Source organism: Ceratotherium simum, chromosome 2 (genome assembly GCF_057802395.1).
Source record: "Ceratotherium simum simum isolate JZ-2026a chromosome 2, ASM5780239v1, whole genome shotgun sequence".
In the NCBI taxonomy this organism is placed as follows: domain Eukaryota; kingdom Metazoa; phylum Chordata; class Mammalia; order Perissodactyla; family Rhinocerotidae; genus Ceratotherium; species Ceratotherium simum.
The window spans coordinates 35,698,271-35,714,469 of NC_141901.1; the positions used below are offsets into that span (position 1 = coordinate 35,698,271).

Genomic DNA, 16,199 nt, shown 5'->3' on the forward strand with positions numbered 1-16,199 from the left:
GCAAATATAGACAACTTGCAAAGCCACTTAGCTCTGTCTCCTAGCTCTGCCCCTGCTCAGGCCCAGCATGGCAGCTCTCACTTCCCCTCCACCCCAGGGACTTTCCTCCCTCAGATTCTTAGCCAGACTGAAAGAGGGAAGGAAGAAGCAGGGAAGCATCTGTTTTCACCCCCATCTCCAGCCTAAGGGGTCCCACCTCAACTCTGGCAGAGTCTGGCCTGGGAAGAGGTCTGAGTCCCATCAGTGTCTGTACCACCTCTGGGAACCCCCTGGCCTCATGCCAGTTCCCACCTGGCAGAGACCCCTCAGGAAGCCTAAAGTGAGCCTCTCATTTCTTGGGTCTACACTGCTCCTCGAAGAGGCTCAGGCTCGGCTCCTGCTGCTTTGGGGTTCCACAGCCCTTTTCTTTGCTCTTCACCATCTCCTCCCCCAGTGCACCCTGTCACTACCCCTTTGATAGTAAGGCACTCTCATAATTTACCTTTGTGTGTATCACATTTGTTCTGTGTTGCAGCGCCAAAAATGATTTTGTTGACCCATCTTTGAGACTTGGAGAAGCTAAATGACTTATCTACAGTCAGTGAAACGTTCAGGTCTCCCAGAGGCAACCAGGTACAGGGGACTTGGGCTCATGCTAGCTCTGCTCCTTTCTGGGGCACGTTATGCCCCTGAGCCTGAGTGTCCTCTCTGGTAAGATGGTGATGCTGATTCCTATCTGACAGAGTTCTTCTGAGATCTAGAAATCATCAGTCTCCTAGGGCCTGGCATAGATGGGTACTTAAAACACATGAGATATTAGTCCGAGGCCTTTCACTGACCTATGCTAGAGAGTAAGCTCCATAATATTATTGTATTGGCCCAGTGCCCATAATGTATATTAAACATTTATTACATGGGTACAAGTTGGATGAATACATGGTTTCTACTCTACAGTCCTGCCACCTTCTCTAGGAACACTCCCTGGATTTGTCTGTAGAGGGTGAGTGACAAGTTCTGTAACCTCAGGTCTCATTCTTCCATGCTTATAAATCCTTTAAGTCTCGCAGCAACCCTTTTATACCTGATCCATGAAAACCGTAATGTCTATTAGTTATGGGCTTATTCAGTTGCTTGGTTCCACCACCCTGACTCCTTTATATTTACCCCAGCCTGGGCTGTGCTGGAGAGCATGTGGATCCTTCCTGCCAGGAACTACAGGAGGTCCAGGTCTGGGGGACCCCTGTTGTACAAAACTCAACATTTCCTCTCCATTCCTGTGACCACCACTCACTTGCATATTCTCCCAACTTCACCCCGATTATTATAACAGTCTCTGATTATATGAGTTGGGCTCCCTGCCTCTGATATCTCCATCAGCTCCCCTCCCTATAACCATCCTGCTCATCACTGCCAGATTAAATTTTGCCCTTTCCCCACTTCTTACAGGATTAAATGCAAACACCTCTACAGCCGAGCCCCATTATGCCCACCCAACCTCATGACCACCACTTGAACTCCTCTTCTTGTCTCTCTGGTTTCTTCTGGGCCCCAATATGACACACACATTCTGCCAGGGCTTTTGATGTCTCCACCGACTGAAATGTCCCCTCCCCAACTCCTTTGCCCCCAGTCAAATCCCACTCTTCATTTAAGGCCTAGAAAATGCTCACTTCCTTTATGAAGCCATCAAAGCCCACTCTGATCTCTCTCCTCTGAGCCCATTCTGTTCATTTGTTCCTTCTTTTAACATTTATTAGGGACTACTTTTTGCATGTCAGGCCCTGTGGAAACAGAGAAAAGCCTGGGTTCCTGCCTTCAAGGGGCTCACAGTCTAGTGGGGAGGACAGACGTGTAAATGAAGAACTATGATAGAACAAACTGAATATCAGAATAAAGGTGTATATAGAGAGTGCAGTGTGAACCCAGAGGAGGGAACTGCAGGAGGGGCCACCTCTGGGAAGGCCTCCTTGAGGAAGTGTTATTTGGGCTCAGTCTCGATGTTCAATAAGAGCTGCAGGGAGGGTGCTATCAAGCAGCACATAATCACTTAATTACATATTGCTTTGTATTTTTCTTCAATTGTTTAGTGTGTTTGTCTTGACTTCCCAGTGAGGCTAAACAGCTCGAGAGCAGGGACAGGCCCAGCACTCTCTGTTCTCCCAGAGCCTAATAGCGGTGCTGGACAAACACCATGTGTTCAGAAAAGGCTTGTTGACTTGCGGCAGATAAATAATCCAAGCTTCTCTGGGATAACTGCCTGGAGGGAGCCCCAACCCCCCCACCACAGTCCCCTAACAAGTCACCCACACCTAAATCTCCCAGTCTCTGGCTGCCTCTTTCCTGGCATAGGGGTGAGACCTCATCAGCAGACACTTGCTCATGCTGCCCCAGATCCTTTATTGAGGCCTCTCATTTGACCCAAATACATTAACAAGAGATTGGTGAGATGCAGCCCCAGACAAAGTACCCCCCCTTCCTCCTGGCCAGGGATAGGACAGTCAGAAGGATATAGGATTTGAGAGAGTCAGGGGAGAGTGTGCACAAGTGGAGGGAACAGAATCAAGATGGGGGCCCACAGATATGGCAAGAGGAAAATCACAAGAAAGAGTGTAGGGAGTGATGGAGGAAACAAATACTAGATACAGGGACATTGTGCGACAGGAAACAGAAGTCAGATGAGATAGCTGGGCTGGTATGTAGGGAAAAGTAGCTCCTTTCTTCATCAGGTGAGGGGGATCAGAGTCTCAGCACTCAGCATATAAACCCCAATGGGCCCTGTGGCAGAGAATGACCTGGTGTCCCTGGAGGAGCTCAGGGAAGCATAGGGAAGGCAGGAGGGAGCCTGAGGAGAGCAGGCGGGGCTGGGAGATGGTTGCCACAGCAACTAGTCATCATCGTCGTCATCATCATCGTCTTCGTCATCATCCTCTGTGTTGATCTCGCCTGCCAGCACATCCTCCAGCCAGTCCTCCAGCTCCTCAGCAGAAGGCAGGTCCTCCTCGTCATCCATCTCCAACCATACACTGTCCGCCTAGGACATGGCACAGACAGGGGACCAGAGCTAAGCCTGACTCAGGTCTTTGGACCCATCCTCCCCCTCACTGGACTCTGTACATCCTTCCCTACATCCTCTGTCCCTTCCCTTTATCTGTCAATGGCCAGAGAAACTGTCCAGGTGAAGGTCTAGGTTAGAATAGTGACAGTGGGAGTAGAAACAATGGTTGGTAGGAAGAATGGTTGGACTGGCAAATAGACCTTCTCCCTTCAATCTTTCTTCCAACCTCTTGACATGCTGAGCTTCCTAAAACAGACCTCTCGGGGCCGGCCCAGTGGCGCAAGCGGTTAAGTGCGCGCGCTCCGCTGCGGCAGCCCGGGGTTCGCCAGTTCGGATCCCGGCGCGCACCGATGCACTGCTTGTTAAGCCATGCTGTGGCGGCGTCCCATATAAAGTGGAGGAAGATGGGCATGGATGTTAGCCCAGGGCCAGTCTTCCTCAGCAAAAAAAAGAGGAGGATTGGCAGATGTTAGCATAGGGCTGATCTCCTCACAAAAAATAAAAAAATTAAAAAAAAATAATAAAACAGACCTCTCTATCATGCCCTTGATGCAAAACCACTGGTGGCTCTTCCTGGACTAGAATATAAAGTCAGTGACTCTCCAGCATTCAAGGCTTTTCATAACCTGCTTTTCCAGCACCATCCTCAGAGATCTCTAGACTCTCAAGCCATAAAAAACTACTTGCCTTTTCCTGAACCTGATATTCGTTTTCCTACTTTTGACGCTTTGCACTAACTTTCCCATCAATTTGGAAATCACTTCTCGTAATTTTCACTTGTAGAACTCCTATACTTTGTACAATCTCCACTTTAAATGCCACTCCTTTTAAACTCTTATCTGATTCTCTCAAGCAGAAAACACCGTGATTTCTGTGCCTTCCTAGCATTTTATTTGTATCTTTATTATAGAGTTTATCAGATCTGGCCTTGTAGTTAATAGAATACCTGGCTCCCCAGTTAGACTGAGAATTATAGGAAAGCAAAGACTGTGGCTTATTCAATTCAACTCAAGAACCATTTTTGAAGCACCTGCTATGTGTGAATGAGAAGATTTCTGCCCTCAAAAAGCTCAAAGTGTACTGGAGGGGACAGACATGATACATAAATAGCCATGTAAAAGCCATGTCTCGATGCCAAATGGGCTCTGGGAGTGCCAGGGAGGGAAGGATTCCAAATGGGCGATCTGGAAAGACTTCATGGAGAAGAGAGGATTTGAACTAGGCCTTGAAGGATGAGTAGCCGATTACAACAGGTGGAGACAGGGGCGTGTCCAGGTCATGCATCTCTCCCTTTATCCAGCCATTAGACTGGGCATGTCTAATTTCTCTGGGAAGGGCTCAATTCCTACTTGGCAGAGCAGAGGAGAGCTAGCTATGCTGGGAAGCAGAGTTGGGGGTCAACCGGGGATGAGGGAAGGAAACTCACATCAGTAACATTGACGACTCCTATTTGTGGGGCTGACAGGTCGATGTCAAATGTCTTCTCCCAGTATGGAACCAGCTGTAGAGAGACCACATATGGTAACTTAATGGAGTCTAGGAACACATGAATCCAGGTGGATGTGTGTGAGGGTCAGCCCAGGGACAGAGGGAGGACACCATGAACTCACAGTGGATGAGAGATGGGTCCTTCTGTAAGGCCTGAAGGGAATGGATAGAGCTAAGCAGTTAAAGGGTAGAAATCCCAAAGGGAAAGTATCAAGAGTGTCAGCTGGGGACACTGGCCCCTCCTCTCTGAGGAAAACTAGATAGGAAACCCCTGTTATGATCCTGGATCTGCTACTGATTGACCTTGTGACTTTGGGCAAGTCACTTCTCCTTGGCCCTCAGTTTCTACATCTCTAAACTATGGTAGTTATACCTGGTAATTGCCAATGTTCCTTACATTTCTGTTTGTCCATTCCATTGCTCTTTCAACAACGAGTGCTAGGTGTTGGGGATTCAGCTGGAAACAAAGCTGTACCCTGAGACATGGAATCTCTGTGCTTTGCTTTTATGATTGTGTACACCACGTGCAGGGTTAACGTGCCCACCCATTCCCCCAAATTCTGGATTTCTTTAGAAGGAGCCAGCCGTAGGCACATGTGCTACCCACCCAGCCTCTGCTCTAGGAATCGTGTGTGTTATGACCCATGCAATTCACTTCCCATCCTGTTTTCCCTTTCTCAGGATGCCCTTCATGCCCACAGTGCCCTTGATCATGCAACAGGCATACACCTCCCAGGGTCCCCCAGCTAGAAGATGGGGAAAGACTCTGAAACAAGCTCCCCTCAAGAAGTGTCACTGTCTAAGGCCCCACCTTAGGTTAGCAGTGCCTGTGCAGGCCTCTTACCAGGGGGAAGTCATCAGGGTCAATCCAGATGATGCTAAGGTCAGGGTTATCAGTGTTATCTTGGGCCACAGACTTGAGGATTTCTAAGAACTCATAGCCATCTTGGAGGGAACACAAGTGAGAAGTGTGAGGTGGGGCAGAGAGGAAAAGGACCCAGAGGGAACAAGAGACTAGATCTCTTTCCTGCCTCCCACAGTTCCACAGGTCTAGCCGCAGGCTGCTTGCACTTTTCCAGGAATGCCTCCCAAGTGAAGCCTATGCTACAACACACACCCCCATCACCCCCCTCATCAATGCCCCCCAAATCCAATCCAGTATTCCTCTCTCACCAGGATCGGCTTCCTCTGCAAAGGCCACAATATGGATTCCATCCAGATCGTCCTCCTGTTGGGAGATGGGAGGCCTTAGGTATGCTCCCTGAAGTTAGAGAGCCCAGAACAGACCCTAGATCTTCCTTGAACCTGAATTTTGTGGGAGTCCAGCTTCTGGATCAGGTATATTCTTTTTTTTTTGTTTTTTTGTGAGGAAGATCAGCCCTGAACTAACATCTGTGCTAATCCTCCTCTTCTTGCTGAGGAAGACCGGCTCTGAGCTAACATCTATTGCCAATCCTCCTCCTTTTTTTTTCCCCCAAAGCCCCAGTAGATAGTTGTATGTCATAGTTGCACATCCTTCTAGTTGCTGTATGTGGGACGCGGCCTCAGCATGGCCGGAGAAGCGGTGCGTCGGTGCGCGCGCGGGATCCGAACCCGGGCCACCAGTAGCGGAGCGCGTGCACTTAATCGCTAAGCCATGGGGCCAGCCCTGGATCAGGTATATTCTTGTGGTGGTGACCCTTTTCCAAGCGACACTGCCCCCTTCAGGTCCATGGCCCCCACACCTCCCCTCACAAACCCTTTAGCCCCAGAGCTTGGAGCTCCTCCCTTGTCATCTTCATCAATTTATGTGTGTCTCCCAATTCCTGACACATTCTTAGAACGAAACCCTCAACCTTTGCTGGTGCATTGTCATTCCTACAAGCAAGGCATGAGGAACAGCAAGGTGGGATGTTTCTAGGACTTGCGTCTTCAGCCACCCATGCTCCCCCGAGGGCCTGGCCTGGTCCAGGGGCACTCACCCAGGTCTCATACATACTCTCAGGCTTCAGTTTCCTCAAGGTTGACCTATAAGCGACAGATAGAGAGTCATACTCCGTGCATGAGAAGGACGCCCTCCCCTCCAGAGGGTGCCCACAGCAGAGGCTGCCTCTGGGTCATGTCTAGGGCACAGACAGCTTATAGCCCAGAACAAAGCCATCTAGCCAAGCCTAAGCCCTGGGCACCAGGCCCAGATCACTGCATGGTTAAGGCAGGTGGGAGAGCGGAGGGTGGGCAAGGGACTGGGAGAGAGACTTTTGGGAGGAAGGTAAGAACTGGACATCTGGGAATTCGTTCATTCATTCGTTCATTCATTCACCCATTCCTTCCATAAAACTGAGCGTCTGAGATTTTCTAAGCACTGTGCAAGGTGCTGTGTAGATAGAGCTGAACAAGGCAAACACGTTCCTGCCCTGATGAAGGGGACCATAATCTAGTGGGAGAGAGTGAGAGTGAGCAGCGTTTACACTGATGAGTGGGTATTTCCAGTGGTGGAGTACTATGAAGGGAGAGAATTATGTGTGAGTGTAGGGCAGGGTTTCTCAACCTCAGCACTACTGACATTTAGGGCTGGATAATTCTGTGTTGTTGGGGGGCTGTCCTGTGTGCACTGTAGGATGTTTAGCAGTATCACTGGCCTCTACCCTCTAAACACGAGTAGCACTCCTTCCAACCAACAATGTCTTCAGACATTGCCAAATATCCCCTGGAGGGCAAAATCCTCCCCCTACCTCACCAATCCCTCCATCCCTGTTGAGAACCACTGGCGTAGGGTAATGTATGAGAATGAACACAGATCAGTTCTGGGTTAGAATCCCGTTCTGACACTTACTACCTATGGAACCTCTTTAACTGAGGTTGTTAGAAAGGTTAAATAAAATAATAGAGATAGAAAGCACCTCACAGGTCCTGTCAGACCACAGGCACTTAACACTCATCACAATCAACATCACAGTTAGCCGTACACATTTATTAAGAACCTTCTGTGTGTAGGGCTCAGGGCTAAGTGCTAGGGTGCAAAATATTGTGCACAATGGTCAGTGTATCAGTGAGCACTGGTACCCAGAAGCATATTCATCTCCAGGTCAGACCAGCCTCCTGGCTGGCTGAGACTCCCCCAGCCTATCTCATAGACGGGTGTTTTGTAGCCTGAGGAGGAGCCTACCCTGCTCAGAGGGTTGCCCCTGCTCCCCACCTCCTGTGCTTCTCCACGAAGTTGACAATCTCCTCTTCGCTATTGGGCTTGTCTGGGATGGTCACAGGTTCTTCCATGAAGGCCTCATAGAAATCGATCTCATTCAGCTTCAGGGTCAGCTTCTTTGCCACCTTTGGGGGAGGGGGCAGGGGGGAGTGGAGCAGGGGATGCAGGATCAATGTGAGAAGCAGTACTATGGGGGAGCAGATATTAGGAAGGGAGTCAGACAACCTGGGCCTTTGTCACTGCCACTGTGACACTGGACAAATGTCTTAACTTCTCTGGGCTTTGGTTGAACAGAAGAGGGGTAGGTTAGATATCTAAAATCTATGGAGTGGGAGAGGCCTGAGGTGGGGGTGAAAGTGGGGAGTGTTGTGTGTAGGGAGGGACTAGGTCCCCCATAAATTCTGGAAGAGGGGACTGGAGGGCAGCTGAGGGGAATGAGGGAGACCCAATGTAGCCGCAGGGAGGAGAACCTTGCTGTCGAAGGTGGCGAAGAAGGGGATGTAGGGATGAAACTCCTCTGCCGCATCCTCATAGGCTTTGTAATCTGAGGGGGGAATGCAGAGTCAGTCTCTGGGGGAACCAGGGTCTGCCAGGGAACCATCCCCTCTCTGTCTCTCCCCAATTCTTCTTTGGGAGGTGAGATTCATTCTGAGACCCACCACCTCTTGTCCTCTGAGAGTGGCTAAAATATAGTGGGAGCGGGGAGCAGGAGGTAGAATGTGGGAAGTGCCCGTCTGGGAAGCCCCCAGAGTGCGGGGAGCTCAGAGCAGTTGATGGAGCTGACCATGGCAAGAGGAGTTAGGAAGCAGAGCTGCTGAGACAGTGGGTGAAGTGGGGAGGTAGGAGGACAGGTAAAATGGGGATCCAGGGAGGGCACAGTGGAGTCTGAGGGTTACCCACGCTCTGAATCTTTGTTCTTGAAGTAGCCAATGAGTTTGATCTCATCCTCAATATTCTCGAATGCCTGCAGCTCTCGATCACCCTCAATCAATTCCACAGGATCCTCTAGGACCTGGAGGAGCAGGGACATTGAAGGAAGAGAGTGAGTTTCTGTCCTCACTAGTAGAAGCAGGGAGAGGAGGACTGGGGAATGGGGGAAACGGGTAGCTGTTGACTGTGTGTGTGAGGTTGGAGTTGGTGGGGAGGGCGTGAAGTCTTAAACAAAGTGATTAGGTCCAGGGGAATCCTCACATCAAGCAGAAACTCCACCAGGGTGTCAGCAGAAAACTCGCCATCATACTCAATGACTTCATCTCCCTTGAACACATAAATGCTGTCCTCTTCAGTTAGTCCTGGGAGTGAGCCAGGAGTGAGCATGAGCCCAACCTTCCCACAGATCCAAGGGTCCAAATCCAGGGTGGCAGCCGTAATCCCACTGGGCCCCATATCCTCCACCTCCCCCCACCTCGCCCCCTCACCTCCACTGCCCCTTAACTCCTACCCCGCTAGTGTCTGTGCCCCTCGCCCCAGGGGCTCTCCAGGGAGAAGCTGGGTTCAGGTAGGGGTGTTAGGGCAGGACATAGGGCAGAAAACTCTAGCAAGTTTTCTCCCTTTCTCTGCCTGCCACGACAGACAGATATTTATGTTATCTCCTCTGAGGACTCTAGTCACTGATTCCCAGTGCAGCCCTTTAACCCTCTGCTATTACTGACCAGATGACTTCATTACTGACCACCCCTCCCCCATCCACATCCGGAGTCCAGTCTCAGGCCTGTGCTGCCCCCTGGTGGCCGGTGCTGTAACGCCTGGCCCGAGGTTCTGGAGGGGGAGGGGTTGGAAGAGGAGTTTGCAGAGGCCTCTCCAGCCCTAGCTGTGTTCCCTGAATTCCCCCTTTCCTCCAGCACCTAGCCCTGTTTTTTGCCTCAGGGTAAAAAAGGCCACCTCCACCTGTTTCTGGGATTTGAGCATGGGTCTCTATAAGGAATAAAGGAGAGGCCAGGACCCCCAGCCATACCATTCCCAATTTCAGTATTTTTCTCCCCCCATTTCAGAATAGGCATGGTAGAGGCCCTAGCCTATACAAGGGCTGCCGCCCAGTCCTCCAGCCTAGGCCTCCCCAGTCTCACAGGCCAGCTTCCCTCCCTGCTCCTCCCACCCCTCCCTTACCTAGTTTCTTGGCTACAGCTGCATCCTTCTCAGAGTCCACCAGCCCGAAGCCAACACCCTTGTCTTCTAGGACTTGGGCTGCTAACTGGAGGGAGAGTTAGGGTTAGAATCAGCTCACGGAATTCTTAGTAACCCCTATTCCCCATCTCATGCTTCCAAGTTGGGTCATTTGGGATGCAGGGAATAGTAGAGTTAACCTTGACACTGTGCTAGGATCCAGGCTATCTCCACTTTCCCTACAACCCCACCCCTCTGGTCTTTAGTTCAGCTTCAATCCCTGAACATTTATTGCTCATTTACATGTGCTTATTATGCAGAACTTTGAGGCACTGCGCGTGATACTTCCCGGTTCTTAGCGATGCTGAGTCTGGCTTCAGAGTGACTGAGGCCCTTCCCTCCTTCAGGGACTCCATGGAACCCTGCACTCCATCCTGATCAAAGGCCATGCTCAGTGTGGCTGTGAAGTCCCTGGGATTCTTCTGAGTGGGAAGAATTCCCATTCTTCCAATGGGAAGAACTTTGGAGGGCAGGAGGGTGGTGGGAGGTCTGGTCATGCTGCTGAGGAGTGAGGAGAGCCAGAGAGCCGAGAGTAGCCGTCACTGTGGCCATCACTCATCACCCGCAGAGGCAGAGACTGCAGAGACTAGAGGTGAAACAGGCCATGCTCCTCATCTGGGCCTAACTTGCCCTTTCCCTCTGTACCTCAGCCTGTCCCTAGGCTACGTATAGTCACACCCATAGGTCCCTGTCCTCAGCAGCCTCTGCCTTGGGCACGGCTTGCAGCTTTACCCTACCTAACACAGACTCGGGTGCCCAGATTCTCAGGAGGACAGGGAAGGGAGGCCTTTGGCAGGTGGATGGCCAGGGATGCTGAGCACTCAGGATAAAAATACTCAGCACATTAATCAGATGGCGGTTCCAGCCCTCGGCAGGGGCACACGAACGAGAGCCTGCAGGCCTGGTATCTTGCCCTGAAATACTCCAAGCTCTGGGCAAACTGGGGGCTCTCTGTACAGCCAAGCTAGAGAAGGGGCTGCAGAGGCTTAAACAAGGAGACTCTGACACACCCTGGCTCCTAGAAGGCTATGTGACCAACTCTCCCAGTCATCCCCAAATAGGCTTGTTTTCTTGTTACAATAGCCTCCCTCTCCTTTGGGCCTTAAGTCAGCTTGGGGGTTAGGAGAATCTTCCCACAAAGAGAAGGTGGGGAATGCATTTTGAAGCATCCTCCAATCACAAGAATTTTCCACTCAGGGAATCCAGCTTGATCCAATAAGGGCAGATGGGGAATTCGGGAGGTAGGGGAAGAGAGAGGGGACTGAGAGACCAATGGGAGGCATGGTGGTTTCTGTTAAACCTTTAGCCATGAAATAAATGACATGCAGATAAGATGTCAATAACATTTAAATTTATACTCAGTTTGGATCTCTTAGGGGTACAGCCCCTAAAGTGTAGAGAGAGAGGGCATGTTCTGGCTAGGAAAGTAGATTGGGGGGGTACCCACCTCAGTCCTAGCCAAACCTAGTACTACCAGCCTCCTATAGCATGGAGGAGAGATCTCCCTGTGGCCTCCCTCCCTTCCTCCTAAAACTGCCTAACTACGGTGGTACTTTTGGGTTCCCAAGTCTGTTTCTCATTTGGCTAAGGCCACATGCCACTTGTGTCCTGTTGGTGAAGATGGGGGTCCTGCCGCACTGCCCCTAGCCCTAAATCCTACCCTCAAAGATCTACTTGTAGTTGTAGGATAGAGCGGCTGGGTGTGCTCTGTGGGCTTGCAGACCCCACCACTCACCTCCAGGATCAGCTCCTCCATCTCAAATTGTCTCTGTGAGGCCTTGTCATCCTCCGGGGGCTCATGGTAGAGCAGTGCCAGCACCTCATACTTCTTGAAGATATTCTTGTAGTTCTTTGCGTTGACATTGACCACACGGTCCACACCATCATACTCAGGAAAGTCCAGCCCTTCCTCCCCCTGCACCCCTGACTTAGGGGTCCCTAGCACCAGCAGTAACAGCAGTGCCAGTCGCAGGCCCTGCACAGCTCTGGCCCCCATCCTGTCTGCAGCGCTCATGGAGGTAGTGGGATGTGGGCCGGCTCTCCTGGTCCAGGAGAAGTTAGCTGGGGTAGGGAGGAGCCCCTGGGTCCCGAATCTTGAGTTAGGGGCTCACAGTGGGGGTGGGGTGGGGAATGGCCCAGAGCAGTGGACAGAGGACACTGCTGAGTCCTGGAGAAACTGCCCAGAGAGCCAAGAGAACAAGGGTCAGGAGGAGGAATAGGAGCAGGGGGCGGGGAGGGAACCGGAGCTGCCCCTGAGATTGGCACCCCTCAGCCCCCACCGGGTCCTGTCTAAATATGTCTCTGGGATTGGCAGCAGAGATGGATAACCTTCCGAGGCCAGGACAGCTCCATGAGGGCCAGGTCCTCCCACCTCCTACACCTCTCCCCCAGGCTCCCAGAGCCTCCTTCCCCTCCCCCTCCCCCAACGCCCAGGGCTCCTCAGCCCCTGTCCCGGCGCCTCTGGCCTAAGTGCTCATCGCCATATTAAGAAAGGAAAAAGCCAGAGCTAAAAATAAGACCAGATGAGTTGGAGGTAAATGAAGCTGGGGCTGGGGGAGGGGAGATTTTGAGTAATTAGGGAGGGCTGAGGGAGGGTAAGGTACTCAGAGAGAAGGAAATGGAGGTGGAGGGGAGGAGGTGTTCTGGGTCAGAGGTCAAATTCATAAGACAGGACAAAAGCGGGACAAATGCAGTATTGACTCTGGGTCCTAAGAGCTGGGAGTCTTCTCTAGGTGAAGTCTGTTTCTTTGATCCTGTGGAGGAGGAGGGCGGTAAAAATGCAATCCTGGTTGCAGGAAAGAGACCCCTGCACTTCCCTTTAAAGAACCAGGACCAAGGATGAGGTCATCCTCTGAATAAAAGATGGAGCCGCGTCCAGGACTGGCCACCTGGCTCAGCTCCAGCCAGTTTCCTTTGCTTCACTCAACACTCCTAACTCGGGAATGCCGGGGAAGGACAGGGCGTGGGACGAGAAGTGCTGGCCCACGTCCATCGTGTAGAGGTGTGGATTTGGGGTTTCTCTGCCCAGGACGCACAAGATGAGAAGGGGAAATTCATTCGGCCACTGTGCCCTGCTTGCTCTCTCTACTCTGATCCTATGGGACTCAGTTTTCTAGGACACAGTGGGAAGGGAGGATCCCCCAGGCTGAATGATTCCAAGGAGAGCAGATAGCGACTATTCATTCCTACGTCTTTGACAAGACAAAGAGGATCAGGTATAAACACCAGGGGAACAAATTAACACCGGGAAGATATAAAGGGGTGGGTCCTATGCCCTGAGCCAGGATATTGATTAATTCTGTGCACCTGAGAGTCAAAGCAGAACTCGGGGGGAGGCTCTAACTTCCTGCACCCCCAGCTTGGGGCGGAGGGCAGAGTGGATGAGTTCAGTTCTGGGTACCTAGGAAGGAAGGAGCCTCTTCATGCCCGCCAGGGCTCTTACCATGTACAGATAAACCAAAGCATTAGGGAGACCATGGAGAGGCTAGATCAAAGTCAGAAGCCCTCCATCCTCACCCTGAGGTATCTCTGGTGTTGGAGGGACCGTGTTTATTGTGCACCCAGGCAGGGGAATGAAATTATGTTAAAGGAATAACTTTTCCACACTCCCGTGGGGTGGACCTTACATAGCTAAGCAAGGAAGGCCACGGAAAAGCTCAAGAACGTGGCAGGAGTAGGTCCAAGAGGGACAGCTGTCACTGGAGCACAAAAGGCCACAGCTAGCCTAAGCAGGGCATGTTAGAGCTGAAGAGACCTCAGAACCCATCTCCCGGGCTCACAAGAGAGTGACTAACATGCCCACAGCCCCACAGCCAGAGCAAAGACAGTGGGAGAGATGGGCATACCGGCCCAGAAATAGATGACCAGCCCTGATGTCTTACTTCTGCTGCACTCTTGGGGAGGGGGAAACATTTGGACAGAGACGTTGGAACTTGAGACTCAATCCATCATGAATCTGACCTTTTGTACCCCCAAGGGTGTGAGATGGGCCCCAGGCCTGCTCTGTTTCCTCCTGCACCCACCAGACCATTTCATCCCATCCTACTCCCTCTCCTTGCCCTTGGCTCTCCAGTTCTGCCCTTTTCCTTTCCAGCAGCTGTTCCCCTTCCCCTCCCACTCCCTCTCCTCCTCTCTCTGATGCTTTGCTCTCTACTGTCTACTCAGACCCTTCCCTCTATGCCCCTGCCTTCAGGCCTTAGGAGTTAACAGGCTTCAGCCACTGGTGTCAAATGACCCTGAGTTGGGCCTCTGTATTTTTAACCCACCAGACACCCAAAGCTCCTGCTACTGAAACCTGAGGAGCTGGCCCCTCCAACTCCCCCTCCCCACCTCACTCACACACACCCTGGCCCCTCTAACTTCCAGGGTCTGGTTCAGCCGTGTCAGCAGACAGGGAAGGACCCCAGACTGATATAGCCCTGTCCCTAGGAGACCTTGTGTTGGAGGAGGAAGGGGAATAGGCAGGAGAGAGACCTCTGAGGAGGGGCCCGATGTAGGGAGGAGTGGTGGGCTGTACTTTACAGTGGCCTTCTCTTTGCCAGCCCAGACTGTCCCTGGCCCTTCCTCCATCACTGTCCTATTTTTTGTGTTATATTTGTATATTTTTGGCTCAGCCCTCATTGTAAGACCAGTTTGAAAAGTGATGAAAGGCACAAGTTCTGGAACAAGACAGACCTTGGTTTCCTCGTCTATAAAATGTGGGGGAGGGTGTTAAGAATACATTTGTTATCTGGATTAATGGATGGTGTGTGTAAGGCCCCTGTCCCTCTGCCAGGCGAAGCGCGCAGTCACTTAACACTTGTGCTTTGTTTTTGGTGACAGTCTACGATCTCCCCCGGCTTTCCTTAGTGTTTCTCTCTTGCTCTGTATACTTTTGGGCACAGCCAATCCTCTCCTCTAAAAGAGAATGAACTAAACCACAAGACAAAGTGGATGGGTTCACAAAGCAAAAGCCAGCGAGTGGGTGAAGAGGAAGAAGAGCCACCACCAAGGGTGGGCAGGAGACTCCTAGGGCTGCTCACCCACCTGAGATGCAGCCAAGTGCTGGGCTCCGAGACCAGGCTTTTAGGAATGTCCATCACCCCCTGTGGAGCCTGGGGCACGAGGGGTTGGGGTGCTTCACCTTAAGTAAAGGCTACAGGGATTCGAAAAGCATTCTTACAGCATCTATTTCAAGACTACACCAGAGAAAACTGGCTGATGTATGGGATGGGGTCGAGATGCCCCAATGACAGGGGGTGGAGGGCAGGGACCACCAGTCCCTTCCTCAGAGGAGGGGCTGTGGCCCCACATTCACCACTCACCACGTGACCCTTCCCAAGTCTTTTAACCTCTCTGGACCTCAGGTTCTTAAGTGATAAAATAAGGTCTCTCTAGCACTAAAACTCTATGATTCTATAAGCTGATCTGAGGAACCGTGTGGGTGGGGCTGGATGAGTAGCCCCTGACAGCACCGGATGTGGGTGCTGTGGCCCCTCTATAGGGTGTGGCCCCGCTGCTCCTCTCTCACAATACCCCCCTCCATTTCTCTGATCCCATCTTGACTTTGGGGGCAGTCACTTGGCCTGTCCTTGCTTTCCATCAGGTCGGAGAGTGACTTTAAGATGGGGGCTAGCCTTCAAGGTGCAAGGATTCTTTTTTGTTTTTTGTTTTGTGAGGAAGACTAGCCCTGAGCTAACATCCACGCCATCCTCCTCTTTTTTGCTGAGGAAGATTGGCCCTGGGCTAACATCCGTGCCCATCCACCTCCACTTTATATGGGATGCTGCTACAGCATGGCTTGAAAAGTGGTGCGTCGGTGAGCACCCAGGATCCGAACCTGTGAACCATGGGCCGCCAAAGCAGAGTGTGCGCACTTAACCACTGCGCCACCAGGCCAGTCCCGGGGCGAGGATTCTTGATTCTTATCCCTTCCCAGCCTTGACTTCAGCCCTGAAAGAATGTCCCTGCCTGGTTACCATGAAGATCTAGGGATAGAGCGTCACAGAAATCCCCACTCTACAAAAATCAGATGTGACACATCCAGCCAGGTGAGAGCTGTTGAAAACATTTACTCTGTAGACTGGCTACTGGATTCAACAGGGCAAGGCCCCTCCCTGCTGGGCTCCAGCCAGATGCAGGCCGGGCTTCTGCTCAACCTATCCCATCTCCTCCTCATGGTGCCCTCATTCCAGCACCAGGACCACCTGTATCCCTCTCATCTGAGGTAATTCATCCTAGCATCAATCTGCCCCATCTCCTATGCTCTCTCAGATGTGCCAAACTCATAACCCCTACCCTCCACCTGGCCTTCAGGACACCCTTAGGTCATGTGAAGCTCTTCCTCTGCTGAGG

At 51.7% G+C, this 16,199-nt stretch overlaps 1 protein-coding gene across 1 annotated transcript; it reads right to left on the reverse strand.

Annotated features, from left to right (window-relative positions):
• Window positions 1-2,356: 2,356 nt before the first annotated feature.
• On the reverse strand, window positions 2,357-12,225 carry CASQ1 (calsequestrin 1). The gene is made up of 11 exons (XM_004442778.3): window positions 11,602-12,225; window positions 9,810-9,894; window positions 8,895-8,995; window positions 8,604-8,715; window positions 8,174-8,247; window positions 7,698-7,828; window positions 6,484-6,529; window positions 5,696-5,750; window positions 5,367-5,467; window positions 4,461-4,535; window positions 2,357-3,010 (listed from the first exon to the last, which is right to left on the reverse strand). The coding sequence occupies exons 1-11, from the start codon at window positions 11,878-11,880 to the stop codon at window positions 2,864-2,866; spliced, it is 1,206 nt and encodes a 401-aa protein (XP_004442835.1). The 5' UTR covers window positions 11,881-12,225; the 3' UTR covers window positions 2,357-2,863.
• Between the last annotated feature and the right edge of the window lie 3,974 nt (window positions 12,226-16,199).

Excerpts from the sequence above, each read along its gene's own strand:
- CASQ1 (XM_004442778.3), bottom strand. The coding sequence starts at position 11,880 with ATGAGCGCTGCAGACAGGATGGGGGCCAGAGCTGTGCAGGGCCTGCGA. Across the intron at positions 8,716-8,894 it reads TGGTGGAGTTTCTGCTTGAT|GTCCTAGAGGATCCTGTGGA; the intron begins GTGAGGATTCCC and ends CTGCTCCTCCAG. Across the intron at positions 7,829-8,173 it reads TCGCCACCTTCGACAGCAAG|GTGGCAAAGAAGCTGACCCT; the intron begins GTTCTCCTCCCT and ends CCTCCCCCAAAG.